The sequence below is a fragment of the Hemiscyllium ocellatum genome, chromosome 8 (assembly GCF_020745735.1).
Source record: "Hemiscyllium ocellatum isolate sHemOce1 chromosome 8, sHemOce1.pat.X.cur, whole genome shotgun sequence".
NCBI lineage: Eukaryota > Metazoa > Chordata > Chondrichthyes > Orectolobiformes > Hemiscylliidae > Hemiscyllium > Hemiscyllium ocellatum.
Genome location: NC_083408.1, coordinates 24,610,099 through 24,632,547, shown reverse-complemented (window position 1 = coordinate 24,632,547; position 22,449 = coordinate 24,610,099). Strand labels below are relative to the sequence as shown.

Here is a 22,449-nt window from a genome sequence, read left to right as displayed (position 1 = left end):
TGGAGTTGGACAAGTGAGGATGATTTGAATGAAGTGTATTAAGATCTTGAACAGTCGAATAAGCTGGACATGTTGAAGATGTTCACTTGTGGGTCAGTTCAGAACTAGGGAGCATTGTATTAAAATTAGAGATTGCCCTTTCAGGACAGGTATGAGGAGCTTTTTTTTCAAAGTGTAGTATGATATTTTAACTCTCTGCTGAAAAAGCCCGTGGAATATCATTGAATATTTTTAAGACTAAGGTGCGTAGATTCTTGTTAGGCAGAAATTCAAGGGTTAGAGGGTGTTGACGCGAATGTAGAACTCACAATACAATCTGATCAGCCATGATTTTATTGAATGGACAAGTAGGTGTAATTACCATGCACCAGACTTTCCAGCCATACAGCTAAGAGGAATGCTGCCCAGGAACGTTTTGCACCCATTCTTGTCTCTGTTTGAGCCTAACAGTAACCTGTAACTGTAATTGTTATCTACCACAGTGCATTCATTCATATGTACAGTAACCCTGATTTAGACATTATTGTACCCTCCTATATTGTAACCTCCAACTATTACCCTGCTATTCTCTATCCCAATGCTGTCTATCACGCAATATTCTGTGTACCTTGGCATTCCCCTCGCTGGTTTCCCGCATCCCTGCCAGGTTAGTTTGTGATCTCAACCTTTGCACAATTTCACTGTTTGTGAATGATGGAAAACTTGAAAGTATTGAGAGTTGAGATTAGTATAGTGCTGGAGAGGACATAGGTTAATGGAATGGATGGACAAATGGCGGATGAAATTTAATGCAAAGAAATGTGAAATCAATCATTTTGGCACAAACAAGATGGAAAGACAATACAGATTGAAGGGCACCATTCTAAAGTGTGTGCAGGAGGAGAGGGACCTGAGTTTATTTTCAAATCATGAAAGGTAGAAGGGCAAGTTGTTGGGGTGATTGAAGCATACAGCATCCTAGGCTCTATTAATAGGGACATATAATATTTTGTTTATTTTATTATCTGCGGGACAAGGGCATCACTGGCTTGTTCAGCATTTATTACTCTTTCCTAATTGTCAAGAGGGAAGTTAAGCATCAACCACATGTCAGCCAAACCAGGTGAGGACAGTAGTTTCCTTTTCAAAAGGACATGAGGGAACCAGGTGGGTTTTTCTGACAATCGGCAATGGATTTTATGGTCATGGATGGTCATCATTGGATTCTTAATTTTACACTTTTATTTTCATCTCCTGCGGCAATTGAACCTAATCCCCAGAACATTATCTGGATCTCTAGATTAATAGACCAGCGATAATACAACTGGGCAATTGCCTCCCCTATATATTACACTGATTTGGCCTCTGAGTCTCGCATTCATTTCTAGTTCCACTTTAGGAAGGATGTGAAGGCATTAGAGAGGGTGGAGAAAAAAACCCACAAGAATAGTTCTGAGAATGCAGAACTTTAGTAATGATGTTAGGTTGCAAATGTTATAAATGTTTTCCTTGGAGAAGAGAAGATTGAGACGAGACTTGATGAAGGCATTCAAAAATTGCAAAGAGCCTAGACAGAGGTAGGGGGACACTTGTTCACATTGGTGAAAGGGCCAGGAATCCGAAGGCACAAATTTAAACTAATTTACAAAGACGCAGTGGAGACTTGAGGAAAAACTGCTTTACACAGCAGGTGATTTTGACCTAGAATGCACTGCCAAAGTGTGGTGGAGGTACTTTCAATCAAGGCTTTAGAAGTTAGATGATAGTCTTATAAAGAAGGCTTTGCAGGGCTATCAGAACAAAGTGGGGAAGTGACTCTAGATGCTCCTACAGAGGGCCAGCAAAGGCAAACCTGGATGAATCTTTTCTGTGATTTTTTTTTGCACATGTAACACATTGAATTTTGGAAAGCTGCCTGCTAGACTCCTTCAAGTATAGGCTTGTCACCTCAAATGTAAACATTTCCATAATGTCTTGCTGAGCAAGGACACACTGTGAAGGCATTTCAACTTACAACCATCAAGACAGGATCACAAGAATACAAAAAGCCAACGGGAGCAACAGTTTATATTCATGAAAGCAAAAGGGTATTGATTTGTTGGCAAGTGGTTTGTCACTCAGGCATACTTTTTGCTTGCTAGAAGCTACATCTACCTGTAGGCGGGGACCTGTCTACTGCAGGTAGGCGTGCCCGTGATAATACTTTCACCCTAAAAGTTGACTTTTGAATTGACTTAGCTTTATTGTCATGTGCTCACAAGTACAGTGAAAACTTTACAAGTGATCACTTACGGCGCCATCCTAGGTACAAGGGTACATATAGCTACATATTCTTAAGTACAAATTCTTAGGAGAAACAAATTACAAAAATAAAGAAATAAAAAAGTTCAGCATTACAGACCTTCAAAAGTATGAAATCATAGTAATACTTTAGAAAGATAACAAAAAAAGGAAGTTCAGAACAACAGTCCTTCCTTAACACTGTAATAATAGAGAGAAAAAGAAAGTAGGATACACCAGGCCTGGTGTTGAGCAGTAACCTAGCAGCCTGAATACTTCATACCCTGCTGCCACCACGCTAGTTTAACCTGAACAGAAACTTGTTGGATTAATTTTTAAAAATTTATTTATGGGATGTGGGCAGCTTTTATCGCCCATTCTTAATTGTGCTGGAGAAGGCAGTAGTGAGCTTCCTTCTTTAACTGCCGCTGTGATTTGGTGTAGCTAAATATGCAGTGCTGTTAGAGAGTTCCAGGTTTTTGACCCAGCGATAGGAATAGTGATATATTTCCAAGTCAGAATGGCAAGAGGCTCGAAGGTAGTGGTGTTCCAATGTATCTGCTGTCCTTGTCATTTTGGATGGTAGAGGATAGTGTTTGGAAGCTACTGCTGAAAGAGGGTAGATGATTTGCTGCTATGCATCTTTGCAATTGGGACACACTGCTGCTACAGCACATTAGTGGATGTCGAAGGAAGTGGATAGGGTGATAATCTAGATGGGATCCTTTGTCCTGGATGATGGCGAGCTTCATGAGTTGGAGCTGCAATCACCTATGTAAATGGGGAGCATTTCATTGCATATCTCTCTTGGATCTTGTAAATAGTGGATAGGTACTTAAATAAAACAAAGAACTATGGATGCTGGAGATCTGGAACCAAAATAAATTGCTGGCAAAACGCAACAGGCCGGGAAGACGGTTAATGTTTCACTGGACTCGAAACAACTTTGCTTTCTTTCCCCAGATAGCTGCCAGATCTGCTGAGTTTTGCCAGCAATTTTTGTTTTTGTAACAAATTGCGGACAGACTTTGGAGAGTCAGGAGATGAAATATTTGCTGCAGGATTCTTAGCTTCCGACTTGCTTTTGTAACCACTGTTTATGTTGTAGAGTCATAGGGATATGCAGCATGGAAAAAGGCCGAGTCAAAAATAACCACTTAGATATTCCGATCCCTTTTCCTGCAATTGGTCAATAGTCTTAGATGCCTTGGCATTACAAGTGTGTCATAGAGTCATATCTAAATACTTCTCAAATGTTCTGAGGGTTTCTACCTCCACCACTCTTCCAGATTCCCACCATCCTCAGGGTGAACAAGTTTTTCCTCACATCTAGTAAACCTGCTTACCTTTATTTTAAATCTGTGCCTCTGGTCATTGATTCCTCATCAAGGGGAAATATTCTCCCTGTCTCTATCTATGTCCAGCATACTTTGATATCTTTCAAGCATGTTCCCCCTCAATCTCATCTGCTCCAAGGAAAACAATCCTAGTCTGTCCAATCTTCCTTCATAACTGAAACTCTCTAGCCCAGGCAAATCCTGGTAAATCTCCTCTGCACCCTCCCTAGTGCTATCTCATCCCTTCTATAATGTGGATTCGAGAACCGCACACAGTACTCCAGCTGAGGCCTAGCCAAAGTTTTATACAGTTTCAGCATAAACTCCCTGTGCTTAAACCCTATGCCTTGGCTAATAAAGGTAAGTATCCCCATATACTTCCTTAACCACTTCATCCACCTGCCTTGATATCTTAAGGATATGGACTGGATGCACACTAAGGTCTGTCTGATCCTCTGTGCTTCCCAGGTCCTACTGTCTATCATGTATTCCCTTACCTTATTTGTTCTACTCAAGTGCAACAACTCACATTTATCTGACTTGCTACTAATCAGACCATCTGACCAGCCCATCTACATCCACTTGTAAGGGTCTCCCCTCTGTTTACCCATCCCAACAAATTTTCTATTGTTGACAAACTTACTGATCAAGTCTCCTATATTCAAGTCTAAATTGTTTCTATAAACCACAACGCTGACCCCTGTGGAACCCTACTGGACACAGACTTCCTGTTGGAAAAATGCTCCTTTACCATCACCCTCCAATTTCTGCCAGTCAATTGAGGATGCAAATCACGAAATATCCTTGGATTCCTTGGGCCATGTCTCCCATGCAGAACCTTTTGAAATCCAAGTAGACAATGCCAAAAACATAATCCTTATCTATGCAACTCGTCACCTTGTTGATAAGTTCAAACACCTCTCCTTGACAAAACCATGTTGACTGTTCTTGATTAATGCTGAAAATGTGTTGCTGGAAAAGCGCAGCTGGTCAGGCAGCATTCAAGGAACAGGAGATTCGGCATTTCAGGCATAAGCCCTTCTTCAGGCATTAATCCCTGCCTCTCTAAAGTAGATTAATTCTCCCTCAGAATTGCTTCCAACAGTTTCCCACCACCGTGGTTAGACTGACTGGCCTGTAGTTTTGCTGGTTTGTCCCTTGAATAACTGTACAACATTGGCTGTCCTCCAGTCGTGGCCAGGGAATGATTGAAACCTTTTGCCATCTCCCCTACTATTTCTTCCTTCTCACTCATGAACATCGATCCAAAGTATTCATTTAGACTGTGATCCTGAATGGGCCCTATGCTGTCCCTTGTTATCATTTTTAACGTTTATGCTTATAAAACAACTTAGGATTTTCCTTTGTTTTACTTGCCAGTATCCTTTCGCTTTCCTAAGCCCCCCTTTAAAATTCCTCTTGCACATCCAAATTCTTGATGGGCTTCTGCTGATTTGAGCCCTCTGATCTGTGACAAGCCTCACTTTTTTTCTGAATCTAATACTGTATATCCTTTGCTATCCAGGATTCAGAAAATGTTATGGTCCCACCCTTTATGTTTTTTGGAACATATTGGTGCTGTTTCTCCACACTTTGTTTTTGAATGCATCCCCTAGTTCTGAGACAGATTTATTCAAAACTATCTGCTGCTAGTCCACTCTGGCCAAATCACATCTGATTTTATTAAAATCAGCTTTCCTCAGTTCGATTACTTACAGTATGGAAACAGGCCCTTCGACCCAACAAGTCCACACTGAGCTGCCGAAGCGCAACCCACCCAGACCCATTCCCTTACATTTACCCCTTCACCTAACACTACAGGCAATTTAGCATGGCCAATTCACCTAACCTGCACATCTTTGGACTGTGAGAGGAAACTGGAGCACCCGGAGGAAACCCATGCAGACGCGGGGAGAATGTGCAAACTCCACACAGTCAGTTGCCTGAGGCGGGAATTGAATCCGGTTCTCTGGTGCTGTGAGGCAGCAGTGCTAACCACCGTGCCACCCACTTGAGAATTTTGATGTCAAGCTCAGCCCTGTCCTTTTCTGTTGCAGTCCTGAATCTAATAGAGTTATGATCACTGTTTGCAAAATGCTTTTTCACTGATGCTCCAACCATTTGCCCAGTTTCATTACCCAAAATTATGTCCAGGATCACTCCCTGTCTTGCAGGACTTTCTGTGTACTGGCCTTAAAAGCTGTTCTGGATGCATTTTAAGAATTCCACTCCCACCAAACTTTTACACCATGACCACTCCTTTTAATATTGGGGAAGGATTAGTTTAGACTGTGATCCTTAATGGGCCCTATGCTTTCCCTTGTTATCATTTTAACCTTAATGCTTGTAAAACAACTTAGGATTTTCCTTTATTTTATTTGCCAGTGTCCTTTCATACTCCTTTTTTCCTCTCCTAATGCCCCTTTAAACTTCCTCCCCTACTAACATTACCCTGTTATTTTTTGACTGTGTAGCTGGTCCAGTTTGGTTTCTGGTTAATAACCCCAGAATGTTGTTAGTGGCAGATTTAGTCAGGGTTCCATCATTGAGCAATGATTAGATTCTCTCTTGTTTCTTCATGGCAAAACTTCGACCAGTCATTGTCCACTAACCAATAAATCAATGTCCTGTTTCTCATGCAGTACAAATTAATGTTCCCTTTGACATTGATTAACTTTGTGCTTGCCTTGATAAGTGCAAGATGAAAAGCTTTGTCAGTATGTCTCTTCAACATACACATACCCCTGTACCATAAAGGAAATGGCCCAATAATGAACTAAGATATTATATTCTGGGTGTCAGCACATTCATGAGGCTTTCCTTCAGCATACTCATGTATTTACGCATCTGGAATCTGAGTGTAACTATTTACATTGTGCTCCTTCATACAAGTAACTGGAATTCTTTTCGTGGACTAAAAATGTGTTATACCAAATGCATTGAAAATATTTTCCACATGTTTGTGCAAATGTATTGTGTCTGAGATTGACTTCAGGATGTTCATGTCAGTTCTAGCAGGTAGTTTAGTTGGGACTCAATAGCATTCCACGTGACTGGAGTTTGAGAACGAAGGGTTTTATTCAAAACACAGTGACTTTACCACCCACCCTTCTAGCTGCTTTTATATTTCCAATCTGTATTGTTTGACTTGGTTATCTGTCAATCTGACCTTGACCCTATTTTCTGCCACCCATTCCCATTAAGGTGCAGAGTCTTGCTTGCAATGGCTTCAGATGTCAGTGAGCCTGGTATGACTTGTCAATATATTTGTCTTGCTGCTTGCACTCGAAGGAATGAGTGTCTCTGAATAGCGTTTGAGAGTAAGGAGATGGAACAATTTGTCCCTTTATTTTAAGTTTTCCTCCTGTCTCAACTTTTCCTCCAATTCTATCTCGCATAAGGATGCAAAGTCCAACTGTGAATCTGCATTCTAGTGATCAAGCTGTACAGCATAGAAATGGGCCCTTTGGTTGCCGTGTTTGTACTAACCAACAAACCCTAAACTACACCAATCCTGTTTATGTACAGTTGGTCTATAGCTTGCTGTGCCCTGGCATTTTAAGTACTCATCCAGATGCTTCTTAAATGTTGCGAGAGTACCTGCAATCATCTCCCTCAAGCATGCCTTCCATATTTTTACCTCCCCCTGTGTGAAAAAATCTTTCCCTCAGATCTCTAAACTACTTCATCCTCACCTTAAACTTGCGCCCTGTGGTCTTAGACATGTCTGCCGTAGGAAAGAGATTCTCACAATCTACTTTATCGATGCACCTCATAATTTTGTATACGTAACTTAGATCCCCCCTCAGTCTTCTCTACTCCAGGGAAAACAAACACAGCCTATCCAATCTCTCTGCATAACTCAGACTTTTCATCCTGAGTAACATCCTGCTGTATCGTCTCTGCACCCTCGCCAGTGCAATTGTGTCCTTCTGATCAGAACTGCAGCAAGACTTCCTTGCTCTTGTATTCTTCACCCTAGCTAATGAAGGCAAGCACCCATATGCTTTCTTCACCATCCTGTCTACCTGTGTGGATCCTTCAGGGATCTATGGATTTGGACACTAATGTCCCTTTGTTCTCCAGTACTCCCTCGGGACCTACCATTCATTGTGTAAATTCTTTCCTTAATGGACCTCCTAAAATCCACTATCGTTATTCCTTTCCATAACGACTTTAAAGGGCTACTATCACTAAAATGTTCGCCCACTGCCATTTCAGCCATTTGACCGACTTCATTCCCGAGGACTTAAGTCTAACACTGCCTCATCTCTAGTAGGGCTATCTATGAACGGACACTAAAAGCGCTACTGAATGTACATTAAAAATTCCACCCTATCTAACCCATTCAAACAACGATAATGTTAGCAAATTTGAAATCTCCTACTACTATAATCGTATTCCTAACACAGCTCTGAATTTGTATACTAACCTGCTTATGTATCTCCCTCTGACTGTATTGTAATGCCAGAAAAGTGATTGCCCTCTTTTGTTTTATTTTTAAGCTCAGTTGCAGCTTTCTTGAGTTTCTGGTCGTAATTTAGGCACAATATTTGTTGCAGACTGTCTCCTAGGTCATCTGCGAAAACCCATAATAAACAAGGTTAAATTACTTATCAGCTTGGAACTTGTACTCTTCTCTTTAACGCGATGCTACCAAGTGTTGCAATATAATTCACCTTTAAATCAGAAGCTCATAGCTATGATTCCTAAATAGCTTATGATTCATAGTTTGTGATTCCTAAAGTCAAGTGTATCATATCCATAATTATTCTGAGTGGGGGCTGGCCTTGTTCTGGTCTCCACACCTGGTCAGTGAAGCCAAGTAGGTATAGCTACAATCAGATGTGAAATTGCCATCTTTGCTTATATTGTTCATATTCCTTAGCGTAAATGCTAATCTGGGCTGTGATGTATATGCATGTTAATATTTTGGGAGGTGGATAATTTTGATTCTCTTCGTTATATTGCCTAAATTACTAGTTTTCTTCTATCTGGATTCTGAATGATTTCCACTGTTTGACGATCAGGACTGAGGCCCACTTTATGCTCTAATTCCAATCTGAGTGCCAACTGTGCACTGACTGAGAGTTTACCTCACTTTTCACCGCTTTGTATGGTTGAGTTTGAGCTATGTATACTAATTGGTCCAAGAAGAGTTCTGATAGTGGTTGAGTTGGGGTGATTCAGTTCATCAATGATCTATTTGTTGCTGCAGAATTGAATTGATACCTTGGCCTTTGACTCTGCTACTTTGGAGAGTTGGGGCCAGGTTTACCAGTTGATAGTCTTGACCTGTTTGGCAAATTATCATTAAGTATTTAATTAAACTTAAATTTTAATGTTTGTAAATTAATAAAACCTCTATGATGAAATACCAAGCCCCACACACCCATCAGTGATGAGGGCATGCAGCACCTACAATTCAATACTTCCATTCTTGTATCCATTTTCTCTCCATCTCTCATTACCTCCAATCTTTCAATGCTCTGAATTCCTTGCACCTCTTCAATTCTGACCTCTTGCAAATCCCCAACTTGACCTCAGTAGTGATTCCTTCATCTGTAGAGATTGAGAACTCTTCTAGCCTTCTCCCTGTCTCTGTCCTCTTCTAACATTCTTTAAAGCTTTTCATCACCTGTCCTAGTGTACTGGTGATTCTGTACGTCGTCCCCTCCCCTCCCCTTAACCTTGTTAACCCATTACCCTTGCCTCCAGCACCCCATTGTTAACTGTAAGTTCTTACCTGATCCAAGTCATGCTCAGCTGAACCCCTTGTTTCACAAAACTCTTTCCCTGCCTGTTTTACACCCTTTACACATGCTTAATTTTACAAGGAGGAGCATCTAGATAATGCAACATACATATTGATTGGGTGACCGTTACAATCGGTGAGTATCAACGGTCAAGATTAAGCCAACTGCAGTTACACAATAAATGTTCTTAACCTTAACTGGCTTCACATAATGAATACTTTTCACCTTGTTAAACTGACCTTACATACTGAATGCTTCCAATATTGTTAAATGGCTCTGCATAATGACTGCTTTTTCACCTTGTTAGCCCACTACCCTTGCTTCTAACACCCCACTGTTAACTTGAAGTTCTTATCTGTTCGGAGTCATGCTCAGCTGAACCCCTTGTTTCACAAAACTTAACTCTTTCCCTGCCTGCTTATACCCTATACATATTCTCATGTAGAACTCTCTACCCCAGAGGTCTATGGAAACTCGATCATTGATCAGGTTCCAGACAGATGGCATGCAGGGAAATGGAAATAGTGCAGGCAAGTGATGGTGAGGTAGGTGATCAGACATGATTGTTAATGACAGCAGATTTGATGGGGTGAGTGGTCTATTCCTCATTTTGTCCCTATGACTCAACATCAAGTTTTATCTAATGTGAAAATCTAGAGGTTGTTTATTAACCAATATAACATATAAATATGCTGTATAAATGCATGTTGATGTAAGAAGTGTTAGATTTACATAATGAGCAAATTACAGCATTGTCCTTAATTTCAATTGCAGTCTTATCCTTTGATCTGGACATGATGTTGACTTAATAAAAGCAAGTTTTACTGCCTAATTGTTGGTTTCTCCTGTGCAAAGTTCAGTGGCAAACAGCTGTCCTGTTCTCTAACAAGACCTGCCTTGCTATAGACCCTGGCAGGACTGTTCGGAAATGGACAGTATGTTCATGGACAGTGATGAAAATGAGTGTGTTCCCTTGCTGATGTTCAAAGAGGCCATGTCCATCGAGACTGTCAGAGCTGTGCAGGTAGGAATCTGCTCCTAGCTGAGACCAGGTGGCAGTATGGGTTGTATTGGCCCCTGTGCCTGATGTACTGGCTATTCAGCTTTGTTGCTTCACGCAAACAAGACACGTACCTCCTGGAACCTCAACAAACAGGAGAAGTCTGTTTATTCACAAAGAGAAATTTCCAAAGTGACGTTATAATTTTAAAGTTGAGCAGGAGCTGAACAACCTAATGTCAGTTATTCGTGTGGCTGTTAGTAGTGAGGATAATTTTTATTTTTTGTAGGAAATACAGCTGAAAGTGAGAGCACCTAAAAAGGTCTGCCACAGTCTGGGTTGATTTATGGACTTGTATTGGTGGTGAAAATATTTGCAAACGATTAAACTTTTTGAGCAACTCTTCGAAGTATGTGATGTTGTTTGTTTTTCTGTTCGTTCTATTCGTCCATCCCTACTCTCAAGACTTTGGAAAGGGGCAGCACCCTTTATTTGATTTGTATATTGACACTTTTTTTATTTATCTTCCCCTGACCCCACGGGTCAAAGGCAGCACAATGACTCAGTGGTTAGCACTGCTGCCTCACAGTGCCAGGGACCCGGGTTCGACTCTAGCCTCGGGCAACTATCTGTGTGAAGTTTGCACATTCTCCTCGTGTCTGTGTGGGTTTCCTCCAGGTGCTCCGGTTTCCTCCCACAGCCCAGAGATGTGCAGGTTAGGTGAATTAGCCATGCTAAATTGTGCATAGTGTTCAAGGATATGTGGGTTAGGTGCATTATTCACTGGAAGTGTAAAGTAATAGGGTAGGGGAATGGGTCTGGATGGGTTATTTTTCAGCGGGTCATTGTGGACTTGTTGGGCTAAATGGCTTGTAGGGATTCTGTGATTCCATGACCTCCAAGTCTTGTATGATTCAGTTGTCAAGCGTCCACACATTTTAGATTTGGAAAGTTCCACATTTGCACTGCCTTCTGGGTGGATCCCTGATTTCAGTCCTGAACGGCTGAATGCTTTTCCTGATTCTGATTTCTCCAAACCACTCTGTGAAATCTTATTTAATCATTCTGAAGAGCTGTCCGGCCACCCCACTAACTGTCTCAAATCAAGGTTGTACAAAGCAGAGATATAATCCTTACAGATATCTTAAATGAAAATCTCTTGGTGTTTTAATGGTTAAGTACATTAGTAAACAACACAGACCAACAGTTCCCAGCTTTAATACACATTCTAAACCGGATTTCAGCAGGAACTGACCATTCGGGCAACATCCCTGACTTCAGATGCCTGAAGCTATATGCATATAGGTATAGCTTATAAGTTAACTAGGTTACAAGTTTGAAAATGTGTTGCTGGAAAAGCGCAGCAGGATTCCTGAAGAAGGGCTCATGCCCGAAACGTCGACTCTCCTGCTCCTTGGATGCTGCCTGACCTGCTGCACTTTTCCAGCAACACATTTTCAGCTCTGATCTCCAGCATCTGCAGTCCTCACTTTCTCGTAGGTTACAAGTTTGTATAACATTGCTCTTTAATGGGACTGAAATGTCACTGATCAGTAATCTCATTCAAGGACAAATTCAATTTCAATCCTGATTAGACTTTGGAACTTTAAAAGCTTTTATTATTGCCATATCCAGCTGCACACTTTTAAATGGCAGAGGAGATAAATATTGCAATAAAACTTCACTTGTCCGAAAAGTGAATACGTGGGTGTTACACGGCAGGAAAGAGAGAAAACAGGATACTCAGGGATGTTGAATCTTCTCAATTGTTTTTACTGTAACTGTTTCTCATAAACAGATGCAACCTTTTTTTGCTGGAAATTTCACTTTTTTGGCATTTGCTATTTTCACTAATAATGGAACAGTCCAGTTACTTACAGAGGGTGAGAGTTGTTACAAAGTTGATAGATTATGTCCCCTCATTCGGGCCTGATTTAAAATGATTTTTTCTTGATTGCCAAGGTAAAGGTTTGGTGAAAATTAGATACCCAATGTCATGGTGAGAACAGCGTTACTCAGCAGCTTCCACTGGGCAATTGAATTGTGACATTAAATTGGGAACCCATTGCACATTCTCTTAAGGATAAGACTTATAGATTAAAACATTATGGATGTAGGTTTGCTCACTGAGCTTGAAGGTTTGTTTTCAGATGTTTTATCACCATACTAGGTTACATCTTCAATGAGCCTCCGGTGAAGTACTGGTGTTATGTCCTGCTTTGTTATTATGTGTTTAGGTTTCTTTGGGTTGGTGATTTAATTTCCAGTGTCGGTGATGTCATTTCTGGTACTTTTCCTCAGAGGGTGGTAAACGGGGTCCAAATCGATGTTTGTTGATGGAGTTCCGGTTGGAATGCCATGCTTCTAAGAATTCTTGTGTGTGTCTCTGTTTGGCTTGTCCTAGGATGGATGTGTTGTCCCAATCAAAGTTGTGTCCTTCCTCATCTGTATGTAAAGCTACTAGTGATACTAGGTCATGTATCTTTGTGGCTAGTTGATGTTCATATGTCCTGGTGGCTAGTTTTCTGCCCATTTGTCCAATGTAGTGTTTGTTACAGTTCTTGCACATATTTTGTAAATGACATTAGTTTTGCTTGTCTGTATTGGATCTTTCAAGTACATTAGCTGCTGTTTTAGTGTGTTGGTGGGTTTGTGGGCTACCGTAATGCCAAGAGGTCTGAGTAGTCTGGCAGGCATTTCCGAGATGTGTTTGATCTAGGGGAGAGTGGTTAGGGCTTCTGGGTGGATTTTGTCTGCTTGTTTGGGTTTGTTGCTGAAAATTCAGTGGACTGTGTTCATTGGGTACCCGTTCTTTTTGAATATGCTGTTTAGGTGATTTTCCTACGCTCCTCATAGTTCCTCTATGCTGCAGTATGTGGTGGCTCATTGAAATAATGTTCTAATGAGCTTTGTTTGTGGGTGTTGGTTGGGATGGTGAAGAAACATCTGAAAATGAACCTTCCAGCTCAGCAAGTAAACTTACATTCACAACCTCAACTTGACTTACTAATCTTCTCAAAACTCATTAAAACACTATTCTGGTTCTTTCCATTATAATTCCTCTGACCTTGTTTCTGAGAGAAGGATTTAAAGTGTGAAATCTAGTTTAATGTGATAAAGAATAACCCAACTCCCTGTCGGAGAATAAAAAGTTAAAAGCAAAGACTCATTGAAAAGTAAGATTACGCAATTGATTGTACTCTTGAGAAATCTCACCTTGGATTACTGAGCCAGATCCTGGCAAAGAACAAATGTCGGAGGTGTAAGGAGTTTTCAATCTCACACTCAGAATCTGATCCTTTTGTTCCAAATTAATTCCTGAATAGTGTTTCGTTTCTAAAGCCTGTGTGTGCAGTGATTGTTTTGTTTAGTTATCTTTCTGCTCCACCCGTTGAGAATTGTCTTCATTAGTAAAAAGGTTGATAGACTGATTGTCCATCTATGACTTGTTCCCTGAAGCTGGATACGGCAAGGCACACTTACTATTCCTATACAGAGGATATGGATTACGTAAAACCTTCTCGCCCTCCCTCCCACTCATTCACTTTCCCTCCTTCCCCTTTTCCAACCTCCCTCTTTCCCACTTTTCCTCCCTCTTACTGTCCCTCCTCTTTGCCACCCAGGTAAATAGTGCTGTGAGGAAGGCATATGGTGTACTGGGCTTTATTGGTAGAGGAATTGAGTTCCGGAGTCCTGAGGTCATGTTGCAGTTGTATAAGACTCTGGTGCGGCCTCATCTGGAGTATTGTGTGCAGTTTTGGTCGCCATACTATAGGAAGGATGTGGAGGCATTGGAACGAGTGCAGAGGAGGTTTACCAGGATGTTGCCTGGAATGGTAGGAAAATCTTATGAGGAAAGGCTGAGGCACTTGGGGCTGTTCTCATTGGAGAAGAGAAGGTTTAGGGGAGATTTGATAGAGGTGTATAAGATGATTAGGGGTTTAGATAGGGTCGACACGGAGAACCTTTTACCGCTAATGGAGTCAGGTGTTACTAGCGGACACAGCTTTAAATTAAGGGGTGGTAGGTATAGGACAGATGTTAGGGGTAGATTCTTTACACAGCGGGTTGTGAGTTCATGGAATGCCCTGCCAGTAGCAGTGGTGAACTCTCCTTCTTTATGGTCATTTAAGCGGGCATTGGATAGGCATTTGGAAGTTATTGGGCTAGTGTAGGTTAGGTAGGATTCGGTCGGCGCAACATCGAGGGCCGAAGGGCCTGTACTGCGCTGTATCTTTCTATGTTCTATGTTCTATGTTTCCCTCCCCTCTTGCCTTTCCCTCCCTCCTCCTTCCTCCCCCACTTTCCCTCTTCTCTTCCCCCGCTTTTCCTCTTCCCTTCTTCCTCTTTTCCATCTTCGCTCCCTAACTCAGGCTCTTCCCCTTCCTCCACCCTGCCCAAAGCTGCAAACTTTCACATTGTAGTTAAGAAAATGCCACATTACTTTTTTTGTTGAGATATTTCTTTACATGGTTGCACTTTTTATTTTCTGTCTAATGCTAACCCCCGTAAATCTTTTCACAGTCCGATCTCGCCCGCAGGAGGCTAAGTGATGACAACTCTTATCAAGAGAGGAATGGCCAATCTCAGAGTGCCAGCAGGCAGACTCAGGAGGAGGATGAGAGTGATGATGAAGAACTGACCCTTAAATATGGGGCCAAGCATGTCATTATGCTGTTTGTGCCAGTCACCTTGTGCATGGTGGTGGTGGTGGCAACGATCAAATCGGTGACCTTTTACACACGGAAAGAAGGCCAATTGTAAGTGCTTCCTTCCTCTTAAGTATTTCATGCAATTCTTGCTTTTGTCAAAGCATCTCTTCTCCTTGTGGTGAGCAGACATTTTCTATGTTTCAAAGGTAGTGCACTTTTAGTATGTGGTTTCATATCTCCTATGGCTTCCAATAATTGGAAAGATAGTGACTATCTTTGTGTGCTCAGAGTAGTTTTCTGCAGCATGTCCTCAGACAAACAGAGGCTAGACCACATTAGAACTTCCTGTTGCTTTAATGAATCAGGTTCAGTTCTCAGCCCAACAGGGTGTGAAGATTTATCAAATGGTAATTATAATATAGTAAGCTTACTAGTAAATGTTTGGAAGAGAGAACTGTCAAGTTTCTAGATTTGGGTGCAGTTGACTTCAGTCATCTCCCAGATGATGACCATCCATAGTCAACTAAGCAAATTTGTTAATGGGTAAAATAGATGTTCGTAAAAGCAAAATGTGATATCCAACCAGTTTGTATCCTTAAAGTATCAGAGCTTTACTCCCAAGTTTAAACACCATAGGCATGTAAAAGAGACATGAAACAAAGAAAAATGTGCTAAGCAATGGTATATCCTGGTTAATGGAAAGTGCAAAAAACAGCAAAACATGAGAAAGCGATGCTGTATGATCGGAGAATGAAAAGAAACTTACAAGAAATGTCAAAATGAGCTGTTTTTATAATTTACTTGATGAAAGTGTGGGTGAACAGGTGCAATATTGGAAGCTTGTGTTTTTGTGGCCAATACATTGATTAAGGATATAGTGGATGTGCTGACTGATTACTTTATGACAGTTTGAAAGAATACGCTGAATGTTCCAAGAAAGCTAATCTTGATCCAACAGTTAATAAAATTGATGTAAGTCCAGCTCGCACAATGTATCTTAGAATAGTTATAGCGCAATGACAGGCTGTTTTGCTCATTGTATAGATGCTGCAGTACCTAATAACAGTTTGCCTAATGACATTTCCCTTACTTTTGCCAGAAGGTCTGGATATTTTTCTTCCAAATAATGACCCAATTCCCTCTGTCATTCAACAACTAAATCTACCTTTCATCATCAGCTGGTGGTGTGGCCGAGCGTTCTAAGGCGCTGGATCCAGGTTCCAGTCTCTAAGGAGGCGTGGGTTCGAATCTCACCGCTGTTTTTTGTGTGCGTTGCCTGTTTTGGGGTGGCACAGTGGCTCAGTGGTTAGCACAGCTGCCTCATAGCACCAGGGTCCCAGGTTCGATTCCAGCCTCAGACGACTGTCAATGTGGAGTTTGCACATTCTCCCAGTGTCTGCGTGGGCACCCTCTGGGTGCTCCAGTTTCCTCCCACAGTCCAAAGATGTGCAGGTCAGGTGAATTGGCCATGCTCAATTGCCCATAGGTTAGGTGCATTAGTCAGAGGAGAAATGGGTCTGGGTGGGTTACTCTTCGGAGGGTCAGTGTGGAGCTGTTGGCCCAAAGGGCCTGTTTCCACACTGTAGGGAATCTAATCTAATCTAATATTCACAGGCAGTGTGTTCCAAATTCTAATCCCTTTCTGGTTTTAAAAGACCCTTTCTTCACGTGCTACCATTACCTCTTTTATCAATTACCTTAAACCCGTGTCCTCTGCTTTACAATGCTTTTACTAATGGGAACAGTTTGTCTCTATCTAGTGTGTCTAGACTGTTTATGATTTTGAAAACTTTGGCAATTTGAGAGGAGATTTTATCATTCTCCTGAATCTGTTCTATTCCAGTTGAGGGTAAATTGGTGCTTTGTATCAGTTTATCATAATCCATGTGGGAGAAAGTGAGGACTGCAGATGCTGGAGATCGGAATCGGGAGTGTGGTGCTGGATAAGCACAGCAGATCAGGCAGCATCCGAGGAGCAGGGGAATTGACATTCCGGGCAAAAGTCCTTCATCAGGAATGATGAAAGGCTTTTACCCGAAACGTTGATTCCCCTGCTCCTCGGATGCTGCTTGACATGCTGTGCTTTTTCAGCACTGCACTCTTGTCAAAATCCATGTCCCAATTTATGAATCCCTGATCCTGTATGCTTTATTAATTGTGCTCAAACTGTCCTATTATCTTCAAATGAGCTGTGCGCATATACACCCAGGTTCTTTTGATTCTGCATCCCTCTTAGAACTGTACCCTTTATGAAGTCTGTCCGATTCTTCCTATCAAATGTATTATTTCACACTTCTCTGCATTAATTTCCCTCGAAATATGGCTGTCTTTTCCACCAGTCTGACTGGCCGTTAAAGCTTGCTTGGCTTTCCTTCTAAAAACGAGAGAGCAAGAAAAAATTAAAGTATTAAAGATCCTTTATTGATTGCTTCTCACCACATGGTGGGGGAGCTCAGCAATCTCGAGTGTGTGCTTACACACTAGGCAGCGCTGCAAGCATTCTCCCAAATGATTACACAAACCAAGGCTTTTTATGCCTTTTTTAAAAAAAGAGGCATTTCCTGGAGTTTCGTGTGCAACCGCTCCCAATTCAGTTTCTGCTGGGACAAGCCTTTGGTCACGTGCACTCGTTATCTTGCTGTTCTTTGTTTCTTTATTTTCTTTGATTACACTTGGCCATATCCCAGCTAACCACACCCTGCCCCGACACTATTTTGTTTAACATATCAATTATATCAGTTTCAAGCAAACTAAAATGTACCCTAAAATGAACCATAGCTTTCTGAAGTTTAGCATTATCCTCCCTTTGCAGTATTTCCAAGCTCCACATCCACAAATTTTGAAATTTTCTCCATACACAACATTGTTGTGCATTAGTATAGATCAAGAAGAACCAGTAACCTAACACTGATCTCTGGGTAATTCTGCTATGAGCCTTTTTCCAACCTGAAAGAGTGATGGCGAACCTGACACTCGGCTAATTTCATATCCAGTTACTGCTGTCTTTTATTCAATGAGTTCCAAGTTTGCCACACAGCAGACTTGTGAACACTTTATCTCTCGCTTTACAGAAGCCCATGTCAACAGACTTACCCAGATACTGATCCTCCCTGTTACCACATCAAAAAATTCCAAAATTAGTTAAATGAAAGACTATGGGACCAAATGACTTCCATGTCAGGGATTGAAAGGATGTAGCTGATACCAGTACAGATGCACATTTGTAGTTTTATAAAACTATCTTTAAACCTGCTGCTTTAGCATGGAACGCTGGCAATACAACATTGGTATCTATTTGACCAGGTAGATACCAGTCCGGAAAAATCAGAACAAATCCAAAATGGTCTAATTCCACCCCAGTCTTGATCACCAAAGGGCTGCATGATGTTGTTGATGTGCTATCAAGCTGCACTTAATGCAGTAATAACCAGTTCACTATGTTCACCTTCTGGTTCTGTCATGTAGCTTCTGACCTCATTACAACCTCACTCCAAACATAGACTAAAGGACTGAACTCTAGGTGAGTGGCACTAATTACTCTTGACCAAGAATAGCATCAAGGAACCAGAGAGAATGATGGAGGACAATAATCTCAGGCCCAGACACCATTACAGGAGTTCCTCAGCTTAAATATTTTTGGCTGCTACATCAATGGTCTTCCCTTCTTTGGTCAAAAATGAGGATATTCAGTGGTTGTACAATATTTAACATCATTTGTAACTCCTCAGAAACAGTTGTAGCAAAACCTGAATCATATCTAGCCTTGGGCTGACAAGTAGCAAGAAACATATGTACCATGTAAGTACCAGGCAATAGCCATCTCCAATGATAGAGAACCTAAACATCTCTTTTTGATATTCAACATATTGGATTTACAAATGTAATGTGTGGCTACAAGAGCTGAGCTGGCTGGAATGGTGCACCTCCAACAACACTCAAGAAGCTTTAGGATAAAGCAGCCTGCTTGATTACCACCCCATCAACTTCCTTCAACATGTACCTCCTTCGCCACCAACATTCACTGCAGTAACTCCTGAAGATTCCTCTGACAGCATCTTCCAAAGTTGTGACCTCCGTTACCTAGAAAGGCAATGGCAGCAGATGCATGGAAACACCCACCATCTACAATGTTTTCTAGGCCTTGGAAATATATCACTATTCCTTCAGTGTCAGTGCGCCAAAATCCTGGAATTCCCTCCCTACCGGCATTAGTCCTTTTATTTATTATTATTCGTGCATGGAGCTGAAGATGATGTGGGGAATAGTAAGGGGTACTCTCTGAGTGGAGGTAGAGTGGACTTAATGGAATGCTACATGGATCTATTGGAACATCAATCAGTGATTCACTCATAGAATCATACAGCATGGAAAGAGACGCTTCTGTCCAACCAGTCCATGCCGAACATAAACCAAAACTAAACTAGTCCCACCTGCCTGCTCCTGGCCCATATCTGTCCAAACCTTTCCTATTCATGTACTTAACTGAGTGTCTTTTAAATGTCGTAGCTGTGTCCATGTCCACTAATTCGTCAGGAAGTTTGTTCCACATGTGAACCACCCTCTGCGTAAACACAAAATTCGTCTCTCGTGTCTTTTTTAAATTGCTCTCCTCTCGCGTTAAAAACGTCCCCTCATCTTGAAATCCACCATCCTAGGGAAAGACACCTACCATTAACCCTATCTATACACCTTATAATTTTGTAAATCTTGATAAGGTGACATTTCAACCTCTCCGATTCCAGTGCAAAATATTCTTGGTTATCCAGTCTTTCTTTATAATTCAAACCTTCAAACCCAGCAACATCCTGGGAATTCTCTTCTGAGCCCTCTAGCTTAATAATATCCTTCCTATAACAGCGCAATCAGAACTGGACATGGTCTCACCAATGTCCTGTACAACCTCGACATGACTTCCCAACTCCAATATTATAAAGGATTGAGCAATGAAAGCAAGCGTGGTAAACATATCCTGTACATGCACCAGAAACTTTAAAGAATTATGTACCTGAACCCATAGGTCCCTCTGTTCTGCAACACTACCCAAGGCCCTTCCATTAATTGTATAAATCCTACCCCTGTGTACCAAAATTCAATACCTCACATTTATCCAGATCGAACTCCATCTGCCATTTTTCAGCCCTATTTGATCACGACCCTTCGTAATCTTAGAAAATCTCCTTCACTGTTCACTATGCACTAATTTTGATGTCGTCTGCAAATTTACTAACCATGTCTTCTATATTCTCATCCAAGTCATTTATATAAATTTCAAACAAAAGAGGACCCAGAACCAATCCCTATGGAACACTGCTGATCACAAGCCTCCAGTTGGAAAAGTAGCCCTCCATCACCATATTAGATTAGTTTCCCTACAGTATTTAAACAAGTCCACACCAAGCCTCCAAAGAGTAATCCACCCAGACCCATTTCCCAACCCTATATTTCACCCTGACTAATGCACCTAACGCTATAGGCAGCTAGCCTGACCAATTCACTTGATCTGCACATCTTTGGATTGTGGGAGGAAACCGTAGCACCCGAAGGAAGCCCAAACAGACACTGAGAATGTGCAAACTCCACACAGGCACTCACCGGAGGCTGGAATTAAACCCGGGTCCCTGGCACTGTGGGGCAGCAGTGCTAACCACTGAGCCACCATGCTGCCTACTCTGTCTCCGGCTGTCAGACCAATTATGTATCCATTTGGCAGGCTCACTCTGAATCTCATGTGACTTAACTTTACTAAATAGTCTTTGTCAAACTCTGGAACAGCTTGGCTGATGGAGTTATAAGCCTACATATGCTAATGACACCATGATTGCAACCGTCTCTGAAGGTTAATTGCTGAAAAGTGTAGTTTCACAGCTGACCTTGGGAGACCTATAATATCAGAATTGCACACTGCAGTTGGAAAAGCTCTCAATTGATTTCAGAGCCTGATCAGCTAAGTGTTTGCTTTTAAAACTTTAAAGATTTAAAATGTGATTTTATTTGTAAATCTATAATAGTAGAGTGTGGGTATATTTTATTGTATGTTTTACTGAGGTCTGTCTCTTGACTGAATTTTAATATAAAGATACGTACTAAGTTATCCCACAGCAGTGTTTCGAGCAGTAAGACTGTGCTGATACTGAGTTTCTCAGCCAAGTGTGTTGTGTTTGTTTAAGGTATTTTCTGGTTTTGTAGATTATTAAAGGGGCAGGGATGGCTTTTAGAAAAGAGTGATGTGCTCTTTCTGTGACATGTGGGAGATCAGAGTGAATTTAAACATTCCTGGAGGCTACATCTGCAGGAAGTGTGTTTGATTACGAAGCATGTTGGATCGCTTGTATCGTTTGGTGCAGCACTTAGAGACAATGAGGAATTTACAGGAACTGGGGGTGTGATAGATGGTGGTTTTCAGGAAAGTAGAAAAAAATGCAGGTACAGCCAGGTAGATGGGTTACCTCTGGGAGAGTTAAGCAGGTAGTACAGTAGTCTCCTGTAGCTATTCCCATTTCAATCAATTGTGCTGGTTATTGATACTTTATGGTGGCCTCTTTGGAAGTAATATCTGGATTCCTCCCAATACCATATGCTAGTGAGAGAAGAAATCTGAGGATAGTGCAAATGAATGTGTGGCTAAGGAGCTGGTGTATGTGTCAAGGATTCACACTTTTGGACCATTGGAATCTCTTCGGGGGTAGAAGTGACCTGTATAAGAGGGATGGGTTTCATCTGAATTGGAAGGGGACCAATATCCTGGCGCAGAGATTTGCTAGACTAAGCGGGAAGCTTTCAATTAATAAATGTTTTGGTGCAAGGGTACCCAAAGAGAGAAATCTGAGGCTGATACGGTAGATAAGTGGAGCAAGTTAATTAGCCAAGGCAGGCAAAAGTGTGGCAGAGAATGAGGTGAAACTGATAAATTAAACTGTATTTATTTCAAATCAAGAGGCCTGACAGTTAAGGCAGTTGAACTTGGAGCATGAATAGGACACGGGACTGGGATATCAAAGCTATAACAGAAACGTGGCTCAGGGAGGGGCAGGACTGGCAGCATAATGTTGTGTGGTATAGATGCTATACAAAAGGGGGAAAGAGAGGGGGAGGCTTGACATTTGTGATGAAGGATAGCATTACGGTTGTACTTGGAGATGATATTTATGGGAGAACGTCCAGTGAAATTATGTGAGTGGAACTGAGAAATAAGAAAGGGATGATCACTTTATTGGGACTATGGTGTAGTCCCAATAGTCAAGATATCAAGAAGCAAATTTGTAGGGCGATCTCTAATATATGTGAGAATTGGAAGGGGCTTTTAACTTCCAAACATAGACTGAGACTGCCATAGTATTAAGGGCTTGGATGGAGAGGAATTTATTAAATGTGTACAAGAAAATTTTCTTGTTCTTAATGTAGATGACCCTAGTCGAAAAGGAGAAAAATTTGCCCTTGTGAAATAA

At 41.4% G+C, this 22,449-nt stretch overlaps 1 protein-coding gene across 1 annotated transcript in view; it reads left to right on the top strand.

The window, feature by feature from the left end:
* Positions 1 to 22,449, top strand: part of psen1 (presenilin 1) — a 72,659-nt gene that overhangs the window by 11,940 nt on the left and 38,270 nt on the right. The window contains exon 3 of the mRNA XM_060828286.1: positions 14,877 to 15,112. Within this exon, the coding sequence (XP_060684269.1) occupies positions 14,877 to 15,112 (236 nt within the window). The remainder of the gene's footprint in view (positions 1 to 14,876; positions 15,113 to 22,449) is intronic.